Source organism: Marmota monax, unplaced genomic scaffold (genome assembly GCF_021218885.2).
Source record: "Marmota monax isolate L192 unplaced genomic scaffold, Marmota_monax_Labrador192_F-V1.1 WCK01_AAM20220418_F8-fsc00088, whole genome shotgun sequence".
Classification (NCBI taxonomy): domain Eukaryota; kingdom Metazoa; phylum Chordata; class Mammalia; order Rodentia; family Sciuridae; genus Marmota; species Marmota monax.
The window spans coordinates 5,404,456-5,428,425 of record NW_026694492.1 but is presented as its reverse complement, the minus strand read 5'-3'; the positions used below and the strand labels follow the sequence as shown (position 1 = coordinate 5,428,425).

The following is a 23,970-nucleotide window of genomic DNA, read 5'->3' as shown; positions in this document are numbered from 1 at the left end:
TATAAAATGGTTAAGATTAATTTTTTTTTAATAACAGTGTTTAATTTGCCAATTCTAGGGAACTGCTGCCACAAACAATATATCAGCAACACCTACGTTTTTGTTTTTTCGAAACAAAGTGAGAATTGATCAATATCAAGGAGCAGATGCTGTTGGATTAGAAGAAAAAATCAAGCAACACTTAGAAAATGACCCTGGAAGCAATGAGGACACAGATATTCCAAAAGGCTATGTATGTAGATAGAAAAATGAAATAATAATATCATTATTTGGTTGAAATGAAATGAAATTGACTATGTGTTCATATTTTTTCTCTTACTAATTCAGAATATTTTCATGTAAGAACTTTGAAACTGAAGTTGACTATTGAGTGTTGGCTGTATGTCTGTGTTATAACCTTAAGACTACATCATAAACTACTTTTTCCTAAATTTCTCCAGCTAAATTTCTTTCCTACTTGTTTTATCTGTTCCCTGAACTATTTAAATAGCCACATTCTAATACTTGTTTTATACTTTATCCCCACAGAAGTGAAGAAATATGTATTGGAAAGTATTCCACATTTTTATAATTATGTAAAATAATTTGTGAATTTTAACATGTGACTATTACCTTCTGAACTCCCTTTGCCACCACTTCTTATAGTTTTCTCTATCTTTTTAAATGTATTATTACCTCTTTTCTGGCATTCATTTTTTTCTTTTCTTTAGTTTTTGGTTTAATTTTGTCTTAGAATCAAATGTGACTGTAGTATCATGTTTTCCTAAGTTTTAAGAGCAAGTTAAGAGCTGGGGTTATAGCTCAGTAGTAGAGCACTTTCCTAGCACGTGTGAGGCACCTGGATTTGATCCTCAGCACCACATAAAAATAAATAAAATAAAAGTATTAAGTCCATCTAAAACTAAAAAAAATTTTTTAAATGATAGAGTAAGTTAAAACGTTTTTTACATAATAACTTAACGAATAGTGTTTGAAAACTAGTCTAAATAACTGTAATGCAGTATTTTTATAGTTTGAGAGCTATTCATAAAGGAAGTAAAATTCAGAAGTATTTCAAGGTAGCAGATTTGTTTATACAAATTTGTAAATTCTGCATACTAATATGTTTTATTAATTTCATAATTTTTTTGTATATGTTTTTCACAGTATTACTGTATTGGTAGATCAAACAATGAATTTTTAAAAATGTTACCTTAAGTTAAAGCTAATATATTTTAAAATGTATATCAGATAAATTAAAGCAGATCTATATGATAGAGTTATCTGTAAGTCCTTTCAAAAATCTTTTAGTTCATGCTGAGTAAGGAGAAAGTGTAGTCAGGTAAATAGGAGAGATTCTTTGTGTGTGTTTAAGGAGTGTCAAACAATGTCTGTAACGTGTGATACTGGCATTAATGATTTTAAGTTCGGGAAGTACAGTAAGTGTTTATTTAAAATAGAACTGTAATTTGAAGTTGTAACATCCAATTAGAAAGTATGAACATGTTGTTGAAGTCAGGGCTGATAATTACTGAGCTGGGCCCATTTTGCCTGTCATGTAGCATGCCAATCACTGAAATGACAAGTTTTGTAAAAGAGAAAGTTTATTCACAAGGCAGCCAAGTGTGGATATGGAGTGTAAGTCTCAAATCTGCCAGTCAGAGATAGGATTTAGGGATATTTATGGGGATGTGACTTGGTGGTAAAGCACCCCTGGGTTAGGTTCCCAGTACTACCCCCCACCAAGGAGGGAGGGAGGGAGGGAGGGAGGGAGGTAGGGAGAGAGAGAGAGAGAGAGAGAGAGAGAAAGAAAGAAAAGCAAACAAGCAAGCAGGGTGGTCTAAGACTTGAGAAAAAGTGTAGGTAACTTTGTGGCTTTCTAAAGTGTGTATGTTTGGAAAGTAGAGAAGTTAATGTGATCTCAGGACAGAGAAATAAATCACCTGTTGGACAGTTGCACCGGACCAAGTGAAGGCTCAGTGGTTTAAATTGGTCTAAGCTAGATAAAAGCTGCCTCCAAGTTCCTGAAAAACAACTTAGGCAACTGTTACTATCCTGATCCACGTTACAGAGGTTTTATCTCTAGCAAAGTTAAATAGTCTAACAATATATTTTGATTTCATCATCAGCACCTCTCATTTTTTATTTTAGTCCTTGTAGCTCATGTCCTTTATCTAAGATTATCTTGGCCTGAGACTTTTAGTTTTATACAGCTTGGGATCCTCCCTAGGGCAGAATTAGTGGTATCTCAGAGTCCATGTTCTGTAAAACATCTTACACAACAGTTAGAAAGGAGCAAATTAGAATCAGAAGTAAAAAGTATAAAGGATTGGTTAGTGTAAATGAGATTAGGCCAGCTTCTTTGTTAGCTGGCAGTTTTAAGTTAGAAGAGAGGTCTTAATTCTTTTGATGCTTTCATTTTGGGGATTGTGTTTCAGGTAATTCTGCAAGAGGTACATGTTTACATTTGTAAGCCCTTTTTAGTAAATGCTTAACAGAAGGTTGTAGCCTGTTGAACTTGGTTTCAGTGACACTGTTTAAAAAATTTTGGAAATCACTTAACTTGTAAACTGTTGTGTTTGTATTTTTATATGATTATTTTTTCCTTTATTGCTCAGTGTGTTTGCATGAAAAAAGTCTTAAGAATATGACAGTCCTGCTATTTAGCTACAGTGATACTTGTTTACATCAACCAAGTGTGATATCAGTGTTTTGGTCTCAGGTAGGATCTAAGGTAGGGGGTGGTGGAATGAGTTTTAAGGAATAAAAATTTAGTTTTCATGCAAATATTGTATACAAAATGTGCAAAGCTATTAAAATGTATGCATATTTTTTCTATCAGGTATCACTCAGGACATTAAAGTTTTGAACTATTTAGGTCCTATAAGTTTATTAAATATTTAAAGCTAGTAATATGTTCCTAGGAATATTCTTACCATACAAATAGATAATTAATAGGGATAATTGTCACTGAATGAAAACCTGTATCTTAAGTAGTTTTTTGATAAAAATGTGGGTTTCTTGGATTAAAGAGTTTTAATCATTATGCTCTAAGACTCAGAAGCTTTGCAGTTATTGGTTTTATAATTCTATTGTGAAACTTTTCAAAAAACATTTATTTAAGTATTTATTACATGTGGTGCTTAATTATTTATTATATGTGGTATTGGGGATTGAACCCAGAACTTTGTACATGCTAGGCCAGTGCATTAACAACTGAGCTACCTCCCCAGCTATTTTGAAACTTAATTTTACAGGTGCCAGAGTTAAAAGGATATGAGGAATTTCTTTAAAAACTGACTGAACAAATATAATTCACTATAATTTTTAAGAGAAATTACATGTGTCTCTTTTGGGGTATGGAGATATTGCAAAGATGTAAGTATGATACCCCAAAGCTAAAAATCTTAATAGATTCTTAATCAGATATAAGAAAATGTTTTTCTGAAAAAGACTTTTAGTTCTTAAAATTGGTTTTTAAGGTTGGGAAAAATTTAAAGCATTGTATCTTGTTTCTCTTGCATTTGCTAAAAGAGTAGGTAGTAGACAGTATAGCTTCAGATAATCCCCTTCATGCTCTTTGCTAGGGCTTCCTCTCTTCAGAAGTTCGAATGCTAGGCACTTTTGAATGGAGCTTGTGCTGCCTTGTGTTCTGAATCTTTAGGTATATTAGTGTATTTCAGTACTGTGGAACTTTTGATTACTTAACTTGTTCAGGGATTTTGACATACAAATTTGTCATAGTCGTCAAAATGAAATCAAATTTATGTAACCCTAATTTATGTAGTAAGTAGACAAACCTTTGTTGAGCCAAAAATATAGAAAGGTTTGTATGACTTTCCTGTGTGTTACCTCACTGCCCACTTTCAGTTTTTGCAGAATTCTGTATAAGTTAAGTTATAGAAAGCTTGATGGTTCATCTCTTAATATTTTAATATGTAGCTACTAAGGACAAGCACATTTTCCTGTATAACCATGGTACCATAATTACTTCTAATACATTTAATATTGACCCAACATCTCTAATTTCTTACATTCATATTTCCTTAATAATCCCCAAAATGTCCTTTTTCCCAATCTAGGATCAAATTAAAGATCATGAATTGCATTTGTTATTTCTCTGGTGTTCTTCAGTCTAGAAACCTTTCCCTGTCTTTTTTTCCTTTCATGACTATATTTTAAAATTCTAAATCAACATCATTCTAATAATATGGAAACTACTAGGCACATGGGTAGATCTAACATTCATTTATGTGACTGAGTAAATGAATTTTTAATTTTATCTAATTTTAAATTGTCACATGTAGCTAGACTATTCCATAATCTGAATTTATATGATTTTCTTATATGTCCTCATTATTGGCAAGTTGATCATATAGTTAGATATTTCTTTTTTATTGCATATTTTTAGAGTATCATTTTGCAGTTATGTCATAAGTGCTAGTATAATTATATCTTATAGTATTATATAAGAAAACACTTCAGTGCAGGTGTTTACTTTTTTTTTTTTTGTTCTGCGGATCAAACCCAGTGCCCCATGTATGCTAAGCATAGCACTGTACGATTGAGCCACATCCTCAGCCCTAAAGCAAGTATTTACATGTGGTATTTTTTGTGTGTGTACCCCACAGTAAATCAAAATAAAAGTTATATTAAATGATTTACTCATTTAGTTAATGTTCACCATTAAGATATTAAAAGTATGATTGCAACGTTGTCTTCATATGTAGGGTTTTAATCCTAGTGGTATGTAGGTAGATATGGACAGCATTTAAAAGATTTTGCCAGGACTACCCTTTCAAGACAAATGTTCATGAAGTTCAGAATAATTTTACTATGGTAAAACTTTGCTCTGTAGCCTTCCTTTTCTTCTTACCATCTTTTTGAATTGGCTATGTTACCCTGAGTAAAACATTTAATGTAACATTTTGACCTTGAAAGCATTTAGGGTATTTGATGAATAAATAGGGATTTATACAAGTGAATTACTATCATTTTGATTTTTATTTAATCTATGAAAAATATTTTTTCAGTTTTTCAAAACTATATAGTATATATATGTATAAATACACATTTATATGTATGTAGTCTTTCAAATATATATTCATACACACTCAAACTCACAATATGAAGAAAGTCCTTTGTGATGGAAAGCTGAACAAGTGATTGATAATCTATACTACTTGGTACACTTTAAAAATAGTTCTTGTGGTAAGTGAAATGGATACATATCTAAAAAGGCATAGTTTACCAAAACCAGCTCCACTATTTAACAGAACACCTAAATAGACCAATTAGCATAGAGAAATAAAGGAAACAGTAAAATAGCTCTTCTATAAAGGTCCATATAACTTCACAAATGAATGTTTCCAAATCTTTAAAAATCAGGTAATCTGATGTTACAACTGTTTTTTAAGACGGTAAAGAGAAAACTTTCAAATTTCTTCTTGAAGTAAATATAATATCCCAGAATCTAGTAAAGTATATGACAAAAAGAAAAGCCACAGATCAGCTTCAGTGATGAGTATTGTAAAAATTTTAAATGTTGGTAAACAAAAATCAAACTTTTAATCTATTAGTAGAATTTTAAAATACTATCGTGAACAAAATTGGGTTTATTTCAAGCATTCAACTCTTTGGTGTTGTGGTGGAAATATGAAAGTGTTGGTCAACATAATATCCATGAGACAGGAATATGGTGACTGACACCACAGGAACCAAGCAGCAGAATACATTGTAGTAAGAGATCTACAGGCTTAATGACTATAGATTAAAAGAGACTTAAGAGACATTAACCAAAGACCATGTTTATACTTTTTGGAATCTATATTCTGAGTTTAATACTTCAATTCTAGAATATTTTATAAACAGCCCAGGAAATTATAAAACTGATACTTAATACTAAAGTATTATTATGGGTTTAGTGGCGGTAATGATATTAATGTGTTTTTAAATAGTACTTATCTCTTAGAAATATTTATCTCTTCAGAAATACTGAAATGTTCAAGAATGAAATGAAAAGATTTCTAGGATTTGCTTCAAAATAATTGGGAGGCCATGTAAGTTGTCGGGGTGGGGTAGAGGTGAAACGAGTTGCCATGAGTTGGTGATTTTTATAGCTGGAAATGATAGATACGTGAAGTTCATTATATTCTATTTCTGTACATTGAAAGTTTTCTATAATAAAAATATTATTAAGTCCCTATTTGTTACTTATTCTAAAGTTAACTTTTTATAGGTGTAGGTTTAAAGAGTCCAGGGTTTAATAGGAAGATAGACTTTCTTTGGATCTCACAGGTATTTTAATTTGTATAATCTCTACTGTAAAGCAATTATTTAAAAAGTGTAAGTCAATTATTTTATAATTCTAGTGTTAAAGACTTAGTTTCTGAGATCTTACTTAGTTGAAAACCCACATTTGGCTTTAATAATTAGTGGTAGCTCTCAATCAGAAATTCAAATAAAAAGACCATTATAAAAGCTTTAGTAACTATTTACAACAAATGTTTTCTTTAAGATTGCTTAGTCTAGAAAGAATCAGAGATTTAAAATTTTAACATATCTCTACCAAATGCAAATACTTTTTAAGTTTTGATTTCAATTTTTTTCAGATGGATTTAATGCCTTTTATTAACAAGGCTGGTTGTGAATGTCTCAATGAAAGCGATGAACATGGTTTTGACAACTGTTTACGAAAAGACATGACCTTCTTGGAATCTGACTGTGATGAACAGGTAATTGCTTGACTGAAGGTATAGGGATTGTCACTATTTATCCCTACTATTTATTTCTTTATCATGTTCCCATCTCGTGGTTCATCTCTCTCTCTCTCTCTCTCTCCCCTCCAGATGATCAGTTCTTCCTTTCCTTTTTATAGCTTTTAGTTTCTTTGACTCTGATCCTTTGACCATCCAGATTCACTTTTTTCTTCTGTATAAGCTGCCAGACTTATTAAGAAAAATTGGAGAACTCTTGGATTGCTCCCACTGTTCAGTTGGGACATCACCGCTCTTTTGTCCTTTTTTTAATCCTTCATTTCCCTTCTATACATTTTTCCCACACAGATGAGTTTGTGTCTGAGGAATAGAGACTAATTAGATGAACACTCCCTATGTGGCTAGCTCCTCATTTCCGCATATAAACCTGTACTGGTTTTTTTCTTTGCTTCCCTGCAACACCCTCATCCAGAAGAAGTAGGACACAACAAACTTCATTGGGCCATTTTTTAACTTCACCTGGGTATTATTTTCTTTACTTTCTATGCCATTGTCTCTGATTTGTCCTCATTCTAGTTCATCTTGTATATGCTCACAAAAGTTATTTTTTTGAAGTACAGATCTGCATATTTCTCTGTGTTTAAAGTATTACATGATTGTTCACTGGCTTCAAGAAGATATCTTGCTGGCTTAATGTGTTTCTGGCTTTTTGGTCTCTTATCCTTCTTTTTTTTTTTTTTTTTTTTTTTTTTCTTTTTTTTTTTTTTTTTTAATTTTTTTTTATTGGTTGTTCAAAACATTATAAAGCTCTTCACATATCATATTTCATACATTAGATTCAAGTTGGTTATGAACTCCCAATTTTACCCCAAATACAGATTAGCTCAGTTCTCTAAACTTGTAATGCTTTCTATTTTTTGATACATTATTATGGATAAAATTTAAAAAGTGTTGGTATAACCAAAGGAATTGGCCTAGTCATTTTCTTAGACCACAAAATGATTCTGAAATTATAAATTCAAATCTTAAATATAAACCTTTCATTAATGAGGGACACCTTATTATAGCTTTGAGAGTGTCATTCATATTTTGTTCCTCGTGAATGGTACAGTAACATGATATATATTAGCAGGACTGCCTACAGCCTCCCTGAAATCTTTCTTACAGGTTAGAAACATAGGTACTTATGTCAAAAACAATTATGGCTGGAAAGAGTGTTGAATGAATGACTCACACATTCTGAGACATAGGCATCCTGGCAGTGTTTTGTACCCTAGTTCTCTTATGTGGCCTTCCAGATTTAGTTAAATAACTTTAAGATGGAAGTTTGAAGGTATACTGTTGAGCTATAGAAGTTCTGTTCTGGGGATTGGACTCAGGGTCTCATGCATGCCAAGTACATGCCCTAGTCCTTGAGCCCTATTCTTTCTTTTGAGTTTGGGGTAGGAGTCCATATAAGGGCTAGTTTCTCTGTGTAATCTATTCATTGCCTCTAAATTATCATCCCATAAAAGCTGTATACTACATATTAACATGTGTAGTTTAAATTTTATTTTAATTTGGGGGTGGATTTTGTTTGATTTGTTGGGAAGTAAATTGCCTGCCAGTTTTTAGTTTACAAGACCATAGGTTCTAATGCATAATTTTAGTAAATTTACGTCATTAATTTTGTTTTTCACCGTTCACTTACATAAATAATTTATGGTGGTATTTCTCAAATGTCAATCTAATCAAGTTTCTTTCAACTTACTGATTTTCCATATTGCATAGGTTTTGTTAGATGAACTTGGTGTTTTCTGTGTCTGTTATTTTTATTCTGCTTAGGTATTTTGTGTATTCAAGGTGTTCAAGAGCCCTTTTATAATGAAACTATTTTCCCCACAGCTACTTATTACTGTGGCATTCAATCAACCTGTTAAACTTTATTCCATGAAATTTCAAGGGCCAGATAATGGTGAGTAAAGGACAGCTTTTCTTCAAATTAACCTGCTTTCCTAGACTTGCTAGCACATATTTAAAACTTTTTATTACATTGAGATAGATATTCCTTGTCTTGGGAAAGAGTGGAATTGTTTTTGGAAGAATATAAATGAATAGACAAAAAATGTGGAATTATTAGGAATTGGAATTATAAATAAATAGAACTTTTATTTCTAAACTTTTATTTTAAAATTTGTTTCCCGTTAGTGTACAAACTACTGAACCCTTCTTTCCAACTTTATATTCTTAGCAGCTGTTTTTTAGAGTCAAAACTAGATGAGATTGATTTTAAACCCTTCCTAAAATTTGGCTTCAGATCTTCCTATTTGTGCCCTGTCAGTAGTGTCTGTGTACATTGACGTAGTTGTATAGACTTGCTGTTTCACTTTTGTAAAATAAAGCATTTTCCTTGCCCACCCTTTCCTTTTTTTTCTATTACTGATTTTTTTTTTTTTTTTTTTGAGTCGGGGAAGGGGGAACCTAGGGAAATGGGAATCTAAGGTTGGTTGGTTGATTTATTTACTTGATTGGGAGAAATAGCCAAGGCCCCCATTTATTAGATAGCATTTCCTTATCATGTATTATTCTAAATTTTCGAATGTTAATAATTTGTCATTCGTAAAATTATACTTTTATTATGAATATTTATATAAGTATATATTGTAGAAATGTATCTTAATATTCCTTAGTTGGCCACAAAATATGGACCTTAAGTTGTACCCTAAAGTTAAAAAGATTAAGACCCACTTGTGATCTTACTATGAGCACATTCCAATCTAGTCCTTAAGGTGGAATTTGACACTTTTTATGATTCATTCCCTTTTGGCTAAATGGTATCACTTGATAATACTTTACTCCTAAATGACAAAATGTATCACTTGTTGGTAACTCAAGACCTACCTCAAATGCTGTTTCTTTTATGAAGATTTGTTAACCTGCATATACTGTCAGAATCCATTGCTACCTTCCTTATACCTCCTCATTAGTGCTATTACTTTTATCATAGCATGTCTTTTGTAGTTAAGGACACTGACTTGTATGTGTACACATATATGCACATTCATGTGTGTATTTTAATCTTATATCCCTAATATTTACTGTAGTAGTGCTAGCTGTGCCAGGAAGGTACCAGTAAATATGTACTGGGGAGGGAGGGATTGTCAAAATACTCAGACTTATATAACTCGTGATGGTGGAGTTCTAATAAATGTACATGTGGGTATGTGCATAGATGCATGTGCCCGTTTGTGTGTGTGTGTGTGTGTCTATGTATATTGTGAGTATACTGATAAAAGAAAGTATAGTATGTTCATAATTTTTAGCATTTTACTTTATTCTACCATTTTATAGGTCAGGGTCCTAAATATGTAAAAATTTTTATCAACCTACCCCGATCTATGGATTTTGAAGAGGCAGAAAGAAGTGAACCAACTCAAGCTCTGGAACTGACAGAGGATGATATCAAAGAAGATGGCATTGTTCCACTTCGTTATGTTAAGTTTCAGAATGTTAACAGTGTAACTGTAAGTAGTATTTCAGTGAGATATATTTAATGGGTTTGTGGTAACAATGCTAGATGATTTAAATGATCCTTTAAAGTATTGTTTGTCCAGCAATTTGAAATGAGTAAAAATGGGTTAATAAAATTTCTTCTTTTTAATGTAACTATGTACCCTAAAGAGGAAGGACAGGTTGAGTTTTAAATATTTGTGGGTTTGTCAGTTTAATTATGTGTGCATATATACATCAACTTCTGTTAAAAAGTTTATTCTACAACATTTATACTTAAATTTGTGCTTTATCTTTCTTAACCTGGTAATGAGTTATAATATAATTCTAGAATCCTATTTACTTTTCTAGAATACAGAATTTTAATAGTGTGGTGGTCATGGTATCAGTAAAAATAACTTTTTTGTTTTTTTTTTGAGTGGGGGTACTGGGAATTGAACACAGGGTACTTTACCACTGAGCCATATCCTTTATATTTTTAATTTTGAGACACAATCTTGCTAAGCTGCCCAGGCTGACCTCAAACTTTCAATCAATCCTCCTGCCTCAACCTCTCAAGTTGCTGGAATTACAGGTGTGCACCACTCTCTGTCTAAAAATATCGATTTGAAAACATTATCTTACATTTTATAAAATGACCTAAGGTACAGCTGAATATTATATAGTACCAGAGATAATTTTAAGTGATATATTCTAAATGTTGATTTTAAAGAACATGCATACCTGTTACAAAAGTTCAGATGCTTTTTAGCAGTTGTTAATTGCTTTTGAGAATTTAGTATTGAAACCAACCACATTCACTTCCACCAGTCCCTCCCCATCCTTCAGAGGAGAGGAGGTTAGAAATGAAAGCAGAAGGATATTTAGAAAAAGAAAGAAACCAGCACAAGGTCATTGAGAACTAGGCATACCATTTATGATAAATTTATGACAAATTTATCAGTCTGGTATGCTAGATTTAATGGATTAATTCTGTTCTGGTTCATTGGAAGAATGCTTATAGTTTTTTGCTTTTCTGTATCTTCTACTTTGTGGGAACACTTGTTCCTTCCCTCTGTGAGATGCAATAACAAGGTGTCAACTTGGAGGTATAGACTAGATCCTCACTAGACAACAAAGCTGTTAGTATCTTGATTTTGGATTTTCCTGCCTCTGTAACTGAGAGCGTTAAGCATATGTTCTTTATAAATTACCCAGTCTTTTGTTGTAGCATCAAGAAATGACATCCTTTTCTCAAATTTCATTGGCTCACTTGCCGACACTTAAACCAAACTCTGCAAAAATTAGACTGTAGTGGCATAGTAGCACAGGCCTGTAATCCTGGCAACTCTGGAGGCTGAGGCAGAAGGATGGCAAGTACAAGGTCTTTAACAACTTAGCAAGACACTGTCTCAAAATTAAAAGGACTAGCACTTTGGGTTCACTTTTTTTTTTTAAAGAAGAATGCTCTAGTATGATTTTTTTTTTTTTTAAAGAGAGAGAATTTTTAATATTTATTTTTAGTTTTCGGTGGACACACATCTTTATTTTATTTTTATGGGGTGCTGAGGATCGAACTCAGCGCCCCGCACATGCCAGGTGAGCACACTACCGCTTGAGCCACATCCCCAGCCCCAAGTATGAATTTTTTTTAAGCATATTTTCAAAAAGTATTACAGTTTACATAGTCATAATGTGAAGACATGATCAAGCAGAACAATAGCAGTGGGGAGGAGATATTTGTTTATTGGAAAAAGTCCTTTGACTCAGAGATTCTGGAGTAATTGGTCATTGGGAGTCACTGAAGATAGTTATCTTGTAATAGGTTCAAGACTTTTTATGTACTCTCTTAATCAAAATTTTAATGACTTAAATGAAGACACAAAAGACATGCCTACCACTTTTTTTTTTATGAAACTGGAATCAAAATAATAGTTTTGATTGGAGTCTATTCAAAGAAAGCAAATGAATTTTAAAAGCAAGAAATAATTGTGCTATATTCAAAAACCAAATACATTATGTATAAATAAGCTGTGTACTGGTAATAGTCTTTAAATTGATGGTAAACTCAGTTTGAAATCAATCTATGTTTGCCTATAAAAACAACAATAAAATCCAGCAAATGAGTACTATCATGGAATGAAAGAAATATGTCATCCAGATCAAGAAAGGCAGTATTTTCAAGTAGACAGTATCCAGAGTATTGTGTTTTAAAGATGGGGCAAGTAGGGCTGGGAATGTAGTACAGTGACAGAGTGTTTACCTGGAATGTGTGAGGACCCTGAGTTTAATCTTCAGCACTACAGAAACAAAAACATATGCTGAGCAGAGTTTTAAAATGCAAAATGTGAAGCTTAAAAGTATGGAGGGCATAGTATAGTTTTAGGAGCTGATTTCCAATACTATTTTTTCTTTTAATATTCTAGGAATAGAATGGATGCATGAATATCACAAAGAATATAACTGCAGAATTTTCCTCAGTGACAAACCATGATTTTAATAAAATAATCAACAGCAGTCTATCCTATTATAATCATGAATCTCATACTCTTTCAACATTCTCTGTAAAGAATTTAATTATGACTCCTCCATACCATCACACTAAATTACCATGAAATTGTGTATGTGGGTGTCTTGCCATGATACCCCTGGAGAAGGTGAGAATAGCAGAGCAAACAATGGAATTAACAGACCTTTAGGAGTGTTAGTTTAAATGTTATGTAATTTAGATTAATCCTTAAAAAGAATGGAGGGTACTTTTATTAATAATCTAAGGAAACCTATTAAACCTAAAGCATCTTTATCAAAAAAAAAAGATTATAATTATAAGTGTGATAATTTTTTTTTGTTAATTTTTGGCAGATATTTGTTCAGTCTAATCAAGGTGAAGAAGAAACAACAAGAATTTCGTATTTTACTTTTATTGGTACTCCAGTCCAGGCAACAAATATGAATGACTTCAAACGAGTAAGTTTGTTTAAATGTAATTAGAAGAATATAGTTTTATAGGAATAATTTCATGTTTATCAGTAGTCATACTTTTTTGACCATAAAGACCCAAAATCGTATTTCCTGGAATTTCATAAAGTTAAAGTAGAACAGTTTAATCACATTTTGAAATATCCATCTAAAAGGAGTGTAGCAGCACAGGAGATGTGTCACAGTGTTTCTTGCGGCTGTTATCTGGCAGCCACACTAGGACATGAGAAAAAGAGTTGTCCTAGGGCTGTGCATTCCTGAAGAATGAGATGTGTTGGGGAATTGGAGCTGTAATGTTTTGTGGGGGGTATCTGCTTATCTGATTTTAATTCAGGTACAGAAGAAGTAATTGAATTATGTAATACTGCATGGTCTTATAATAAAATTATTGTTTTTACAAAACTGAAAACCTCTGCAGTAGATATCTTAACTGGTCGTTTTTTTAACTACTCTCTTTCTTATAACTTATTAACTTATGGAAGCTATCGGGACAATTATACAATTATGTACATAGATCTGTCATGTGTGGATTTATAAGATATGTATAATACCAGATCAGAAGCAGCAGAGATTAATCATCTACATTTTTACTATAAGAGAAATGTTTTCCTGGGGAAATGTGTGAGCAACAAAGACATTTGGGCTTGCTGTTTTGCTGCTTTGCCTATTTGAGTTAAATGCTATTGGACTTGCTTTAACTGTGACTTGCATAGTTTTTCATTAGCTTTGTTCTTTTCTGGGGCCTATTACAGTAAGCATTATTTTTCCTACCATTAATTTGGATCTAGTTTCCTCTTTTTCACCTCAGCTCATGTATTTGGCTTCCATTTTTTTCTCCTATAAATAGTTACCGTTCTGTCTTCTTGCCAGCTTGCCATTAATTAAAGTTTTTCTGATTTGCATTAATCATTGTTTATCTAAGTATCTAACTCTGCCTTTTTGTTTTTATATACTTCCTCATATCACTTCTAGCCTAGTCTTTTCTCTTTTTTGACTGCCAAAATTCCCTTTTGAGGGCTGTCATTAGTTAGCACAGGGATTGGATTTCTTTTGCTTGAGAGTATTTGTGTTTATAACAGTCATTGGTCAATTTAACCTTTTTGATATTGTTTAAATTACTGTAGAATAAAACTAAAGTTGTTATAAAGTTGTAGAGTAGCAGGTCTCAAACTTTTTGGTTTCAGATTCCCTTTAAGCTATGAAATATGATCAAAGACCAAGAACTTTTGTTTATATAGGCAGTATTTTTATCTGTTAGAAGTTAAAACTGGAAACTTAAAAAATATTTATTTCTAACCAATAAACTCATCATATTAATTAAATAATATATTTTAATTCAAATGAATATATTTTTCCAAAAGAAAACCAAATTTAATAATAAGAAAGAGCATTTTATAATTTATTTTGAATTTCTTCACTGTCTACCCTCCTAATAGAGTTTTCTTATTCTCATTTCTGCTTCTGCATTCAGTCTTTTGTAACCCTTGGAAACCTCTTCTGTATCCTTGTGAGAATGAGAATTAAATAGGCAAATGACTGTTTAGCCTTATTCTGAAAGTAGTTTTGACCTCACAGACTTTCTGAAAGAGTATCAGGGACCCCAGGCTGGGCCACATTTTGATAACTGGTATGAGAGTACTTTGAATACTCTTAGGTTTCTCCTTCATAGATATTCTGCGCTTCTTAGCTCTTTCCTTTTAAAGTCTGATGAATGTAGAGTGGTTTTTCTTAATTCTTAATATTATATTACATTTCCTTGTAAAAAAAATAGTTTCTGGATGAGATTTGTTATGCATATAGTCATTCATTGTCTTGTAGGGTTATTCCTCAAAAGTAAGCTAGTATTTCATTGTTTTTATATTATGTGAAGCCACAACTTCAATGAAGTAAAAAATTAGAGAGTTTAAAGTTTAATTGAAATTGGTCTATTTGGTCCTTGTATGGAGATGCTTATTAAAAATTATAAATGAGTTTGGATTTCAGTGAAGGAAATAATAAGCAGTTTAGTACTTTTTGACCCTGTAGTACTATGCTAGTTCAATCATGATTCCTGTCTACACAGAGATTATCTTCTTGTAGGATAATTCAGACATATGGAAAATTAATCAAAATTTTATTCAAGGGTCTCTTCCTTCATAAAATATTCTCATATGTTTTCAGTCTCCTGATGTATTTTTCTTCCAAACAATCACTGAGAAAGTGTGAAAATACTTTATGAAGAAAGAGGGATTTGAAATAAAGTTCAGAAATAGAATTTGGGTGGAGAAGATAGTAATGGGCACTTAAGAGTGAAAAAGTAGAGAATTGGACATGAAAATAGGAAGGTGCAGGAGTCATTCAAGGACAAGTCAAGTATGACTCTTCTTTCCCTTTACTTTTCAGTCAGTCTGAAATTAAAAGAGATTATGCATTGTAATTAAAATTTAAAATAGATTTGGTATGTATTTTATAGGCACAGGGAAGAAAGTTTTGATATCCTCTTTGTAGTGAAAAAAACTATACAAAATGGTTTAATGAATGATAAAGAAGTGTTTAGCATTTTCAGTTTACATTTTTATGTGTGTGAGTTATTTGTAGATAATTTTAGTTTTCAGAGAAATGTCACTGATGTTCCCCTTATGTCACTAAGATGATAGAAGCTAAGGTAATGCTGATGAATCTTGGATGTGGATAGAAATCTTAGACTACCTTGCATGCTATCACAACTTTATGAGGTTATACATTTAAGATATATAGACTAGAATACATCTTCCACTTGTCTGCTTTAGGCTTTTAAAGGCATCATACACAAAATATGATATATACTTTGGCTATTTGTTGTAAATGTGTCTTTTGTGTTGCAGCATGAAAAGCTTTCCATTTTAATTGGAAGTAGATGTTTTCTTTGCTAAAATATGCTCTTTACACAGATTGCTTTATTTTAATATTAAAATATAAGTGTATAAAAATGAGAAAATTGTAGAGGCTTCTGCTTCTTCAGAATTGAGGCGCATGTGAAAAGCTGAGCAGATTTTTATCACTGTAATAAAAATAGAATTTTCTAAACTGGCCATTCACCATATCAGCTATTTTTGTAACATTTCTATCTGTTTATTTTTCAGCTTTTTTAATCCAACTCAAATGAACTAAAACCAGAAGATTTTTTAAAAATGAAGTAATATACAGACTGACCTTGTCTCACTCTACTCCCCTCCTTGCTTCTCTGCTCATCTAGCACCTACCCGCTCTCACCCTTCCCATATTCTCTCCATTGTTGCTGCAAGACTTCTACAGCTTCTGTCATCTGGATCAGCCTTCTTGTTACCTAGATTTCCTCAACCATCTCTTCCTTCAAATCTCATCCTAGCCATGTTTCTCAATTGGCCTTTTTGTTTTGGGCTTGCAACTAGGTGCTTTAATTTAATTACCATACTGTGTTGCTCACTGAACTTTTTGTTTTTGCTTTCTACTGTTTCATTTTTAATTTTGTTCTTCATTTTGAGAAGTAATATTGAAATAAAACTAAAGTTGTTATAAATGTTTTTAGATTAAATTAGTTGGATAATGTTTTAATCTATTCTAAATTTTTTAAGCTTTATTTTTAAAGAGCCACTTAAATATAAATTCTGTTATACTTGAGCTAGTATATCAACGCTTTAGTTGAGAATAATAGCTTTTCTTTTCTCATTGGAACATTGGCCCCAAAGTCTTTTTGTTGATTGATTTTGTAGTGATCCTCTGTTTATGCCCACCTAAGTGAGCTCAAGGCCAGTAGAAGGACTTACGGACTAAATGATAGGTGGGGCTGAAATATTAACATAGAAGATCAGTGGATTCTTTACTGAATAAATGTCTTTGACACCTAATTTTGATGTACCTAGACTTTTGTTTGAGGTTTAATATAGACTTAAGAATAATAAAAGAGCTTTATATTTGGGGTAAAAATCCATATTGGAATGCTGAATTTTTTCTTTTTTACAGAGAATACATATTGGCAAGTTGAGAGTTATCAACCTGTGAAACAGTATGCAGATTTGCGTCTTCAACTGTATCACATCAGCTGAATTTTTAATTTTTAATATTAGTTGTTTTTGTTTTCTTTTGCTTAATCTAATAGCTCAGTGTTTTGCATTTCCCAAATAATATAATGATCAATAATGCTTTCAGTGTTTATCAGCTTAAATTCATTTATGATACAGATAGTATCATCTCCCCTTCCTTCTAGTGTTAGTGTCTCTTTAATCCTAGTTTTCTTACTCTTATCTACATTTGTTTATGACACTATCTTTTTAATCATATTTCTGGCTTGTTGAGCTTTTCTAACCTTTTTTTTTAATCAGAGAAAATTCCTTCAAAATAATAAGACTGCTTTTTTTTAGACTGACTACATTAACAGCATTATGTGATTGGGAATTCAGTGGAAAGAATTTTAAAATCTTCTCTTGAAAGACATTGACCCAGCTATTTTGTTTTAGATCAGACATGTATTGATGACCTTTATGAGTTTTGCTTTGTATATATACTATGACTTGGAACAGACTCGATTTAAAATATGAAAATTACATTTATAAATATATATAAGGTCTTTTTCTATACAAACATGACATGTAATATCTGGCAAGTGGGTTTCTTTAAAGGCATTTCGTCTGTGAGAATATATTAATTAATGATAAACTCTACATTTGAGGTAAATTACTATTAGAACCTAGAACTCTACCACAGAGAATTTGTTTTCTAGAATGGTTGGTAGGCAAGTTTTTTCTTTACATTTTTATGATGCTAAATTTATACCAATCAGGACATGTTTTAAAACCCACAATAGAAGAGTTTTCTAATCATTGACAGACACAAAGTTTATTCTTTGTTTGGTTATAATAATTTGTAGCAACCAAGATGTGTGTGTGTGTTTGATTTTTGAAACTGGGAAAAAGTAGTCATTTTTAATCTGTTTTCATTGCATGTCTCATATTGAAGGAAAAGTCTAGAAACCTGTCATCTTGGGCATGAAGACATGAATTTAGCTACTCTTTTAATTTTAGATTATTTTGTGATCGACATTTGATTTCTAATTGCCTAAAAATAGTATGCCAAATGTGTTTTACTCATATAGCATCATCTTTTTTTATTAACTTCTCTAAACTGTCAACCTTGTTTGAGTAAATTATATTACTTTTTCTTAAAACAGGGTGGGAAACCAAAAATAGCCTGCATGTGTTTAATTTTTAATTCCTTGTGGCCTGGGGAAGGGGTGTCACAGTTTGCTTCCACAGTGAAAGTACACTGCATGCGCAGAAATTCAAGAATAAAAATTAATACCAGGTGCAAAAATACCTACCACATTAGTATTTTTGAAAAATACCCACATATTTCTAAATCAGTAAGTTACAAATATGAACTTTTTATTTTTGTTTTTCTAGGTAGTGGGCAAAAAAGGAGAAAGCCACTGAGGTACAAAAGATACTGGAAGACCTATTGCAATCAGATTTGCAGCTCCTGGATAATTGCTTGATTCTCTCCAGAGACTGTCAATGTTTCATTCATTGCCATTACCAATAAATCATTGCTTTTGTTCAGATGGTATCACTAGTCTTTCTGTTGTAATCTTGATACATGCAATTGTAAATAAAAGTCACTACTTTTGCCAAGCTTAAATTTTGTCAGTCTACATAAGTATTTCTTCTTTCCTTTTATTTTAAAATTAGCCAGCTTCTGATTTTAGAAGAGACTTAAATGTCTGGTAGCATATTGACTGAAGCCTAATTTCTCTTTTTAGAGGATCAAAACTGTTGTAGGGAATCAAGGAGTACAGGTATACACATGCACATAGAGCACTCAGTTTTGAGAATGGACTTGGAATAGCTAACCATGTTCAAATGAGTATTGACTCCTGTTTTTTTTTTTTTTTTAAGATATTTGGGTATTTGGTATCTGGGCTAGAAATTATTCAAATTATAAACTGCCAGAAATAAACAGGCTTAAGGAGATTTAATTACTCTTACCTAAAACAGTTGATGGGTCTCCAAATCCTTTTCCATGCCAAATTTTAATCCATTCTGCATAAACTTTAAATTTTGATACTCATTTTCTGTAGTAATAAAGGAATGTCAAATTCAGACAGCTGGGAAAAATACAGTACAATAAATTTTGAAACAATAGGAATTCTTTGTAAACCAGTAATTATCCGAATTACTAAAACATGCAACATAGGTATGTAGACAACATGATTTAAGGTTGAAAATTAGTTGGTCAAATGTTTGTGTTTAAAAGATCTTTAACAAAAGGTTGGTTAAATATAGCATCTGTTCTTTGTTATTATTTTTTTTAATCTTAAAATTGTAATCTGGAAAATAGTGATAAATTTAATTTTTAAGTAAGTATTTTTAAAACTTAATGTTTTAAGAATACCAAGACATAAAGTGTGATTCAGCAAATGCATTTGAAGGCAGTCTTGTCTAAAAGTATGGTAGAGATGCTGTTTGCCCTTGGGAGGCTAACGTTTATATATGATTATGAAAAATTATGTGGAAGTTTTAATGTTGAAGTGGTCACTTTCTGAAACCCAAGTGTTACTAGTTAATGTTCAGTTCATTTGTATGTGAGTACAGTACCTGGTGGTGTGGTGATGTCTATAGTTTATGTATTTTACAGTTTTGTTGCCTTGGGTCAAGTGGAGGCAGAAAGGCAAAAAATAAAAGTTTATATCATTCCTAATATAGACCATCTCAGATTAATCACGCCTGAAATTAGAGATAAGATTAATACCAAGGATTTTGTTTTACATTTTTGTATACTTAACTTTTTTGGGTAATTGTTAAAGTGCCTCATCTTAAGTATCACTGACCTCATCCTATTTATACTTGACAGTTTAAAAACCCATAAAAATGATTTCATATTTGTAAAGGATTGGGCATCAGGTTTATATTGTTTATGTGACTTTTCTATAACTCAGTTGGTTGCAATATACAGACATTCCATAATAATTCAAATTGTAAATAGTGAAAATGTTTATAGGTAACTGTAATGTGTTTCACTTATGGGGAGTTTTACTATTACAAATAAACATGCTTAACTGACCTCATTTAAAATATCAAGATGAAATGCTGTTTTCTCCTAAAATAGTATATTTATATATGTGTATAACATTTATAAATAACTGAATTTTCTAGATGAATAAACGTTTGAGACAAAGGTACCCCTCATTTCAACCAAAGCTACCCATTAGATAGTACTTTCTAGAAAACCAATATTGTTTATTGCTTGTTTTGTCACATATAGCAAAATGAGTATTTTGTTTGCATACCTTGTTGTATTTTACATTGGGGTACACATCGGATTGAGAAGCAACAGTGAAATACCCTGTCCAACAGAAGCAAAAGTGAAGAATTGCAGTACAAAGTTCATCAGCAGATGGCTAAGGACAAGAATAGCACAGGATACCATACTTTATGTCGGTGATAAGTCTTTATAATCCATTTTGGCCCTCTTTGTCATTAAACCTCAAGTTGTTGCCAGTCTCAATGTAGTATTAGAGACAAGCACTTAGCAATTCATTAGCAGTTAATAAGTGAGTTGAAAACTCTGCCATCCTTGTCCTAATATTTGAGGACAAAGTTTTTGCAGTGTTTGCAGGAACGGTTGTTAATGTACATTTGGCTATAGTCTTTTATTTATGGCTGTCATAAATAAAGACAGGGTCTTCCCATGTTTCTTTTAATGTCTAAAATATTTAAGACTGTAATAACAGTAAAGTGCCAGGGCTGATTAAGTTAGTTATATCTCTCCTGTAAAATTTCAAAAAATGACATTTTGGGCTTACATATATGGCTTATATTGATATTTATATAGATGAGTTAAGTAGGTTAATTCTTATGAAGGTAATTACTTTTTGTAATTGGTCATTTCTAATTTTAAATAATTTTTTAAGACAAGTAATTTGTACTAGAAAATTAAGTGAACCACTGAAGAAATTTAACAGGCATATTGAATTCATTTAGCCTTTAATTCTTCATTATTAGAGGTGTAGTAATGCATTCTGCAAAATTTTCTAAACACAAGTTATCTGTGCTTTATGATGTAAATGTAGCATGTTTGGTAGGTAGATAAGTTTAAAAATACTGGCCATTCCCTAGTTATGCCCATATTGCCTAAAGAGCAATCTTGATATCATTTTAAGCATGCTTTTAAATTTAAATTTGTTTATTTTTAGATCAATAATTTTTTTTATATGCCCAGCACCATAGAGGTATGTGGACATACTGGATATTTTATAGGCTATTAAGATCACTTTTAAACTTTATGCACTATGTAAAATCATTAATTGAAAAATGTGACTAAATCAGATAATTTTGTAAGATAAAAGAGATAACCAGAATTTGGATATGTTACTGAAATTGTACACAACTTGGGTAATATTAAAGTCTTACAATATACAAACTTAAAACTGCTAGATTATTTCTCCTTCCTCTATACTTGCTATGCTTCTCTATGGGAGGAGGAAATTCAGTTACTTAGGAGTTACTGCTCCAGGATTATTTGTGAAAACATTATTTCTTGGTTTATACTTGGACATGTGTTTGGAGAAACTGGCTCATTATGCTACTCAGGAGCAAATCTCTGAAGTTTGAATCTCTTCCTGCACTAGTTAACTGCCTCATGAGCAAGTAATCTCCTTCAGAGCTTGAATTGCCTTTTGTGTGAAAATAGAAACATTTACCTCTTAGGCTTGTTTTGAAGATTAAATGCACCTTACTTTGTATCTTGGAAAATAGTAATCTTCTATACCCTGATTTCTTGTCTCAATGCCATTGTCTTTAGACTATCATTTTTTGCTTAGCATACAGCAATAGGCTCCTAATTGTCTCCTGGCTTCTGACTTGGTCTTTCCTCATGTATCTTCCATATGATTGCTGGTTATCTTTCCTTTACATGGTTTTCAAAATGATCCCTCTGCCAGCCTCTGGCTAACACCCATTTCTTCTGTATGCTGCATCCCACTTGCAATTACTGGAATATACCCTGGTATCTTATGCCTTCCTCTGTCCTAACTTGTCCATCTGACAAATTACTACTTATCTACAAGACTCAGTCCAAGCAAAATAGACACAGCAAACACTCATAACAACCGTGTGCACATCTTCTGCTGTCAAAGCACCATCCAGTGATACCATCTTGGTTTTTATCCAACAACTTACAATCATTTGTTAGTCTTATTTGTCCTATTAGACTATGAACAGTAATACAAGGATTTTGTGCCTAATACCAAACTGGTTTCTTTGATCTCTGTTATTGTTAGTGTTGAACACATTTTCAGGAGGAAATTGCTTGAGATGCTTGCAGTTAAGCAAGGTAAGGAAGAGAATTTAGCCAAAGAAAGGAAAAGTGTGTGGTGTGTTCATAAATTGAGAATTAGGTGTAAAATATTCAAGGAGTTGAGGAAAAAGATGAAGCTGGCAGACAAGTAGAAACCATGATATGAGGCTCTTCTTGCCATGTGAAAGAGATTGGACTATCCTTAATTTATTGGGGGTGAGGTGGGGTCGACAAGGATAGTTTCAGTTTCTCACTTGTACAATTGAGTGGAGAAATAAATTATTTGGGGAAACAACAAAGTTTGGAGGGGAAGATGAACATGATTTTGGATATAAGGTCTCGGGCAGTGTGTAAAACACATTTTTGGCCTTCAGGTGGAGATGTCTAGTAGGCACACAGGCAGAAATGATTTGGGGCTAGACATAGGGAACTGAGTTATTTGGAGATACAGTGGGAATATGAATGGAGGCTTCCAGAGAGGGTTTTTTAGGGGGCAGAATGAACTGAAGGAGCCCACATTAGGGAATACTGTGGAACAGTAAGGTAGAGGAAGAATGATCTGGTAGTGATGAGGAAATAATAGCCCTCATATCAGAAATGAAGAACATTGAAATGATCAGGGATGTGCACTTGTCAGCCCATTAAATTGTGAAAACAGTCTTGTGTTTAATTATGAGAACCATTGATTGTATTAATAATCTTTGGGTTGAAGGAATTGTCAGCAGATAGAATGATTCTGAAACCCTTCCAGCAAAGAATTTTGAAAGTTTTAATAGTCTACAAATTGAACAGTTTTACAGGACAATTAGCAAGGCTTGGAGATTGATGGCAACATTCCATAAGAAAATGTAAAACACTGCTTTGAAGATTTAATTTTAAGCCTTTAGTTTTATTATCAGATTTTGTTTTCCTCCTATTTTGTTTGTTTTTTTTTCCTTTTTTTATTGGTTGTTCAAAACATTACAAAGCTCGACATATCATATTTCATACATTAGATTCAAGTGGGTTATGAACTCCCATTTTTACCCCAAATACAGATTGCAGAATCACATCGGTTACACATCCACATTTTTACATAATGCCATATTAGTAACTGTTGTATTCTGCTACTCCTATTTTGTTTATGATCATAACTTTTATTCTGTCATTCTAGAACATTTTTTCAAGACTGCTTTGGCTCTCTTAAATGATACTTTCACAAAGAATTTCTTGTGTCAGAGTCCTAGATGTGCCATTTAGTTTCTTTAGTAATAAACTTTATAGGATAGCATCAAATGCCTAAGTTTAAAAAAAAAAAAAAGCCCAACTCTTTAGAGGTTTTAAGTAACGAGAAACTTCATCTCCCAGTGACCAAGAATAATAGACACATTACCACCGTTTCATTTTTCTGACCACTGGATCCTATTAAAGGGGTCGACACACTGATAGCATAAGGATGGTGCACCATGGATTTGACCAGGTGACTTTTTTGTTTAAAAATGAATATATAACTCAAAATGCACAGTGTCAGGGGGCCTGGGCACAAAATCAGGCCGAATGG

The 23,970-nt window shown here is 32.2% G+C and overlaps 1 protein-coding gene across 2 annotated transcripts in view; it reads left to right on the top strand.

Annotated features, from left to right (window-relative positions):
* Positions 1-18,773, top strand: part of Txnl1 (thioredoxin like 1) — a 32,107-nt gene extending 13,334 nt beyond the window's left edge. Inside the window, exons 3-9 of one of the 2 annotated variants that reach the window (XM_058571349.1) lie at positions 59-232; positions 6,591-6,713; positions 8,580-8,649; positions 10,026-10,198; positions 13,026-13,130; positions 17,103-17,145; positions 18,539-18,773. In XM_058571349.1, the coding sequence (XP_058427332.1) occupies positions 59-232; positions 6,591-6,713; positions 8,580-8,649; positions 10,026-10,198; positions 13,026-13,130; positions 17,103-17,141 (684 nt within the window). In that variant the 3' untranslated portion in view covers positions 17,142-17,145; positions 18,539-18,773. The remainder of the gene's footprint in view (positions 1-58; positions 233-6,590; positions 6,714-8,579; positions 8,650-10,025; positions 10,199-13,025; positions 13,131-17,102; positions 17,146-18,538) is intronic. The other variant, XM_046419458.2, reaches the window with a different exon arrangement.
* Positions 18,774-23,970: the final 5,197 nt, after the last annotated feature.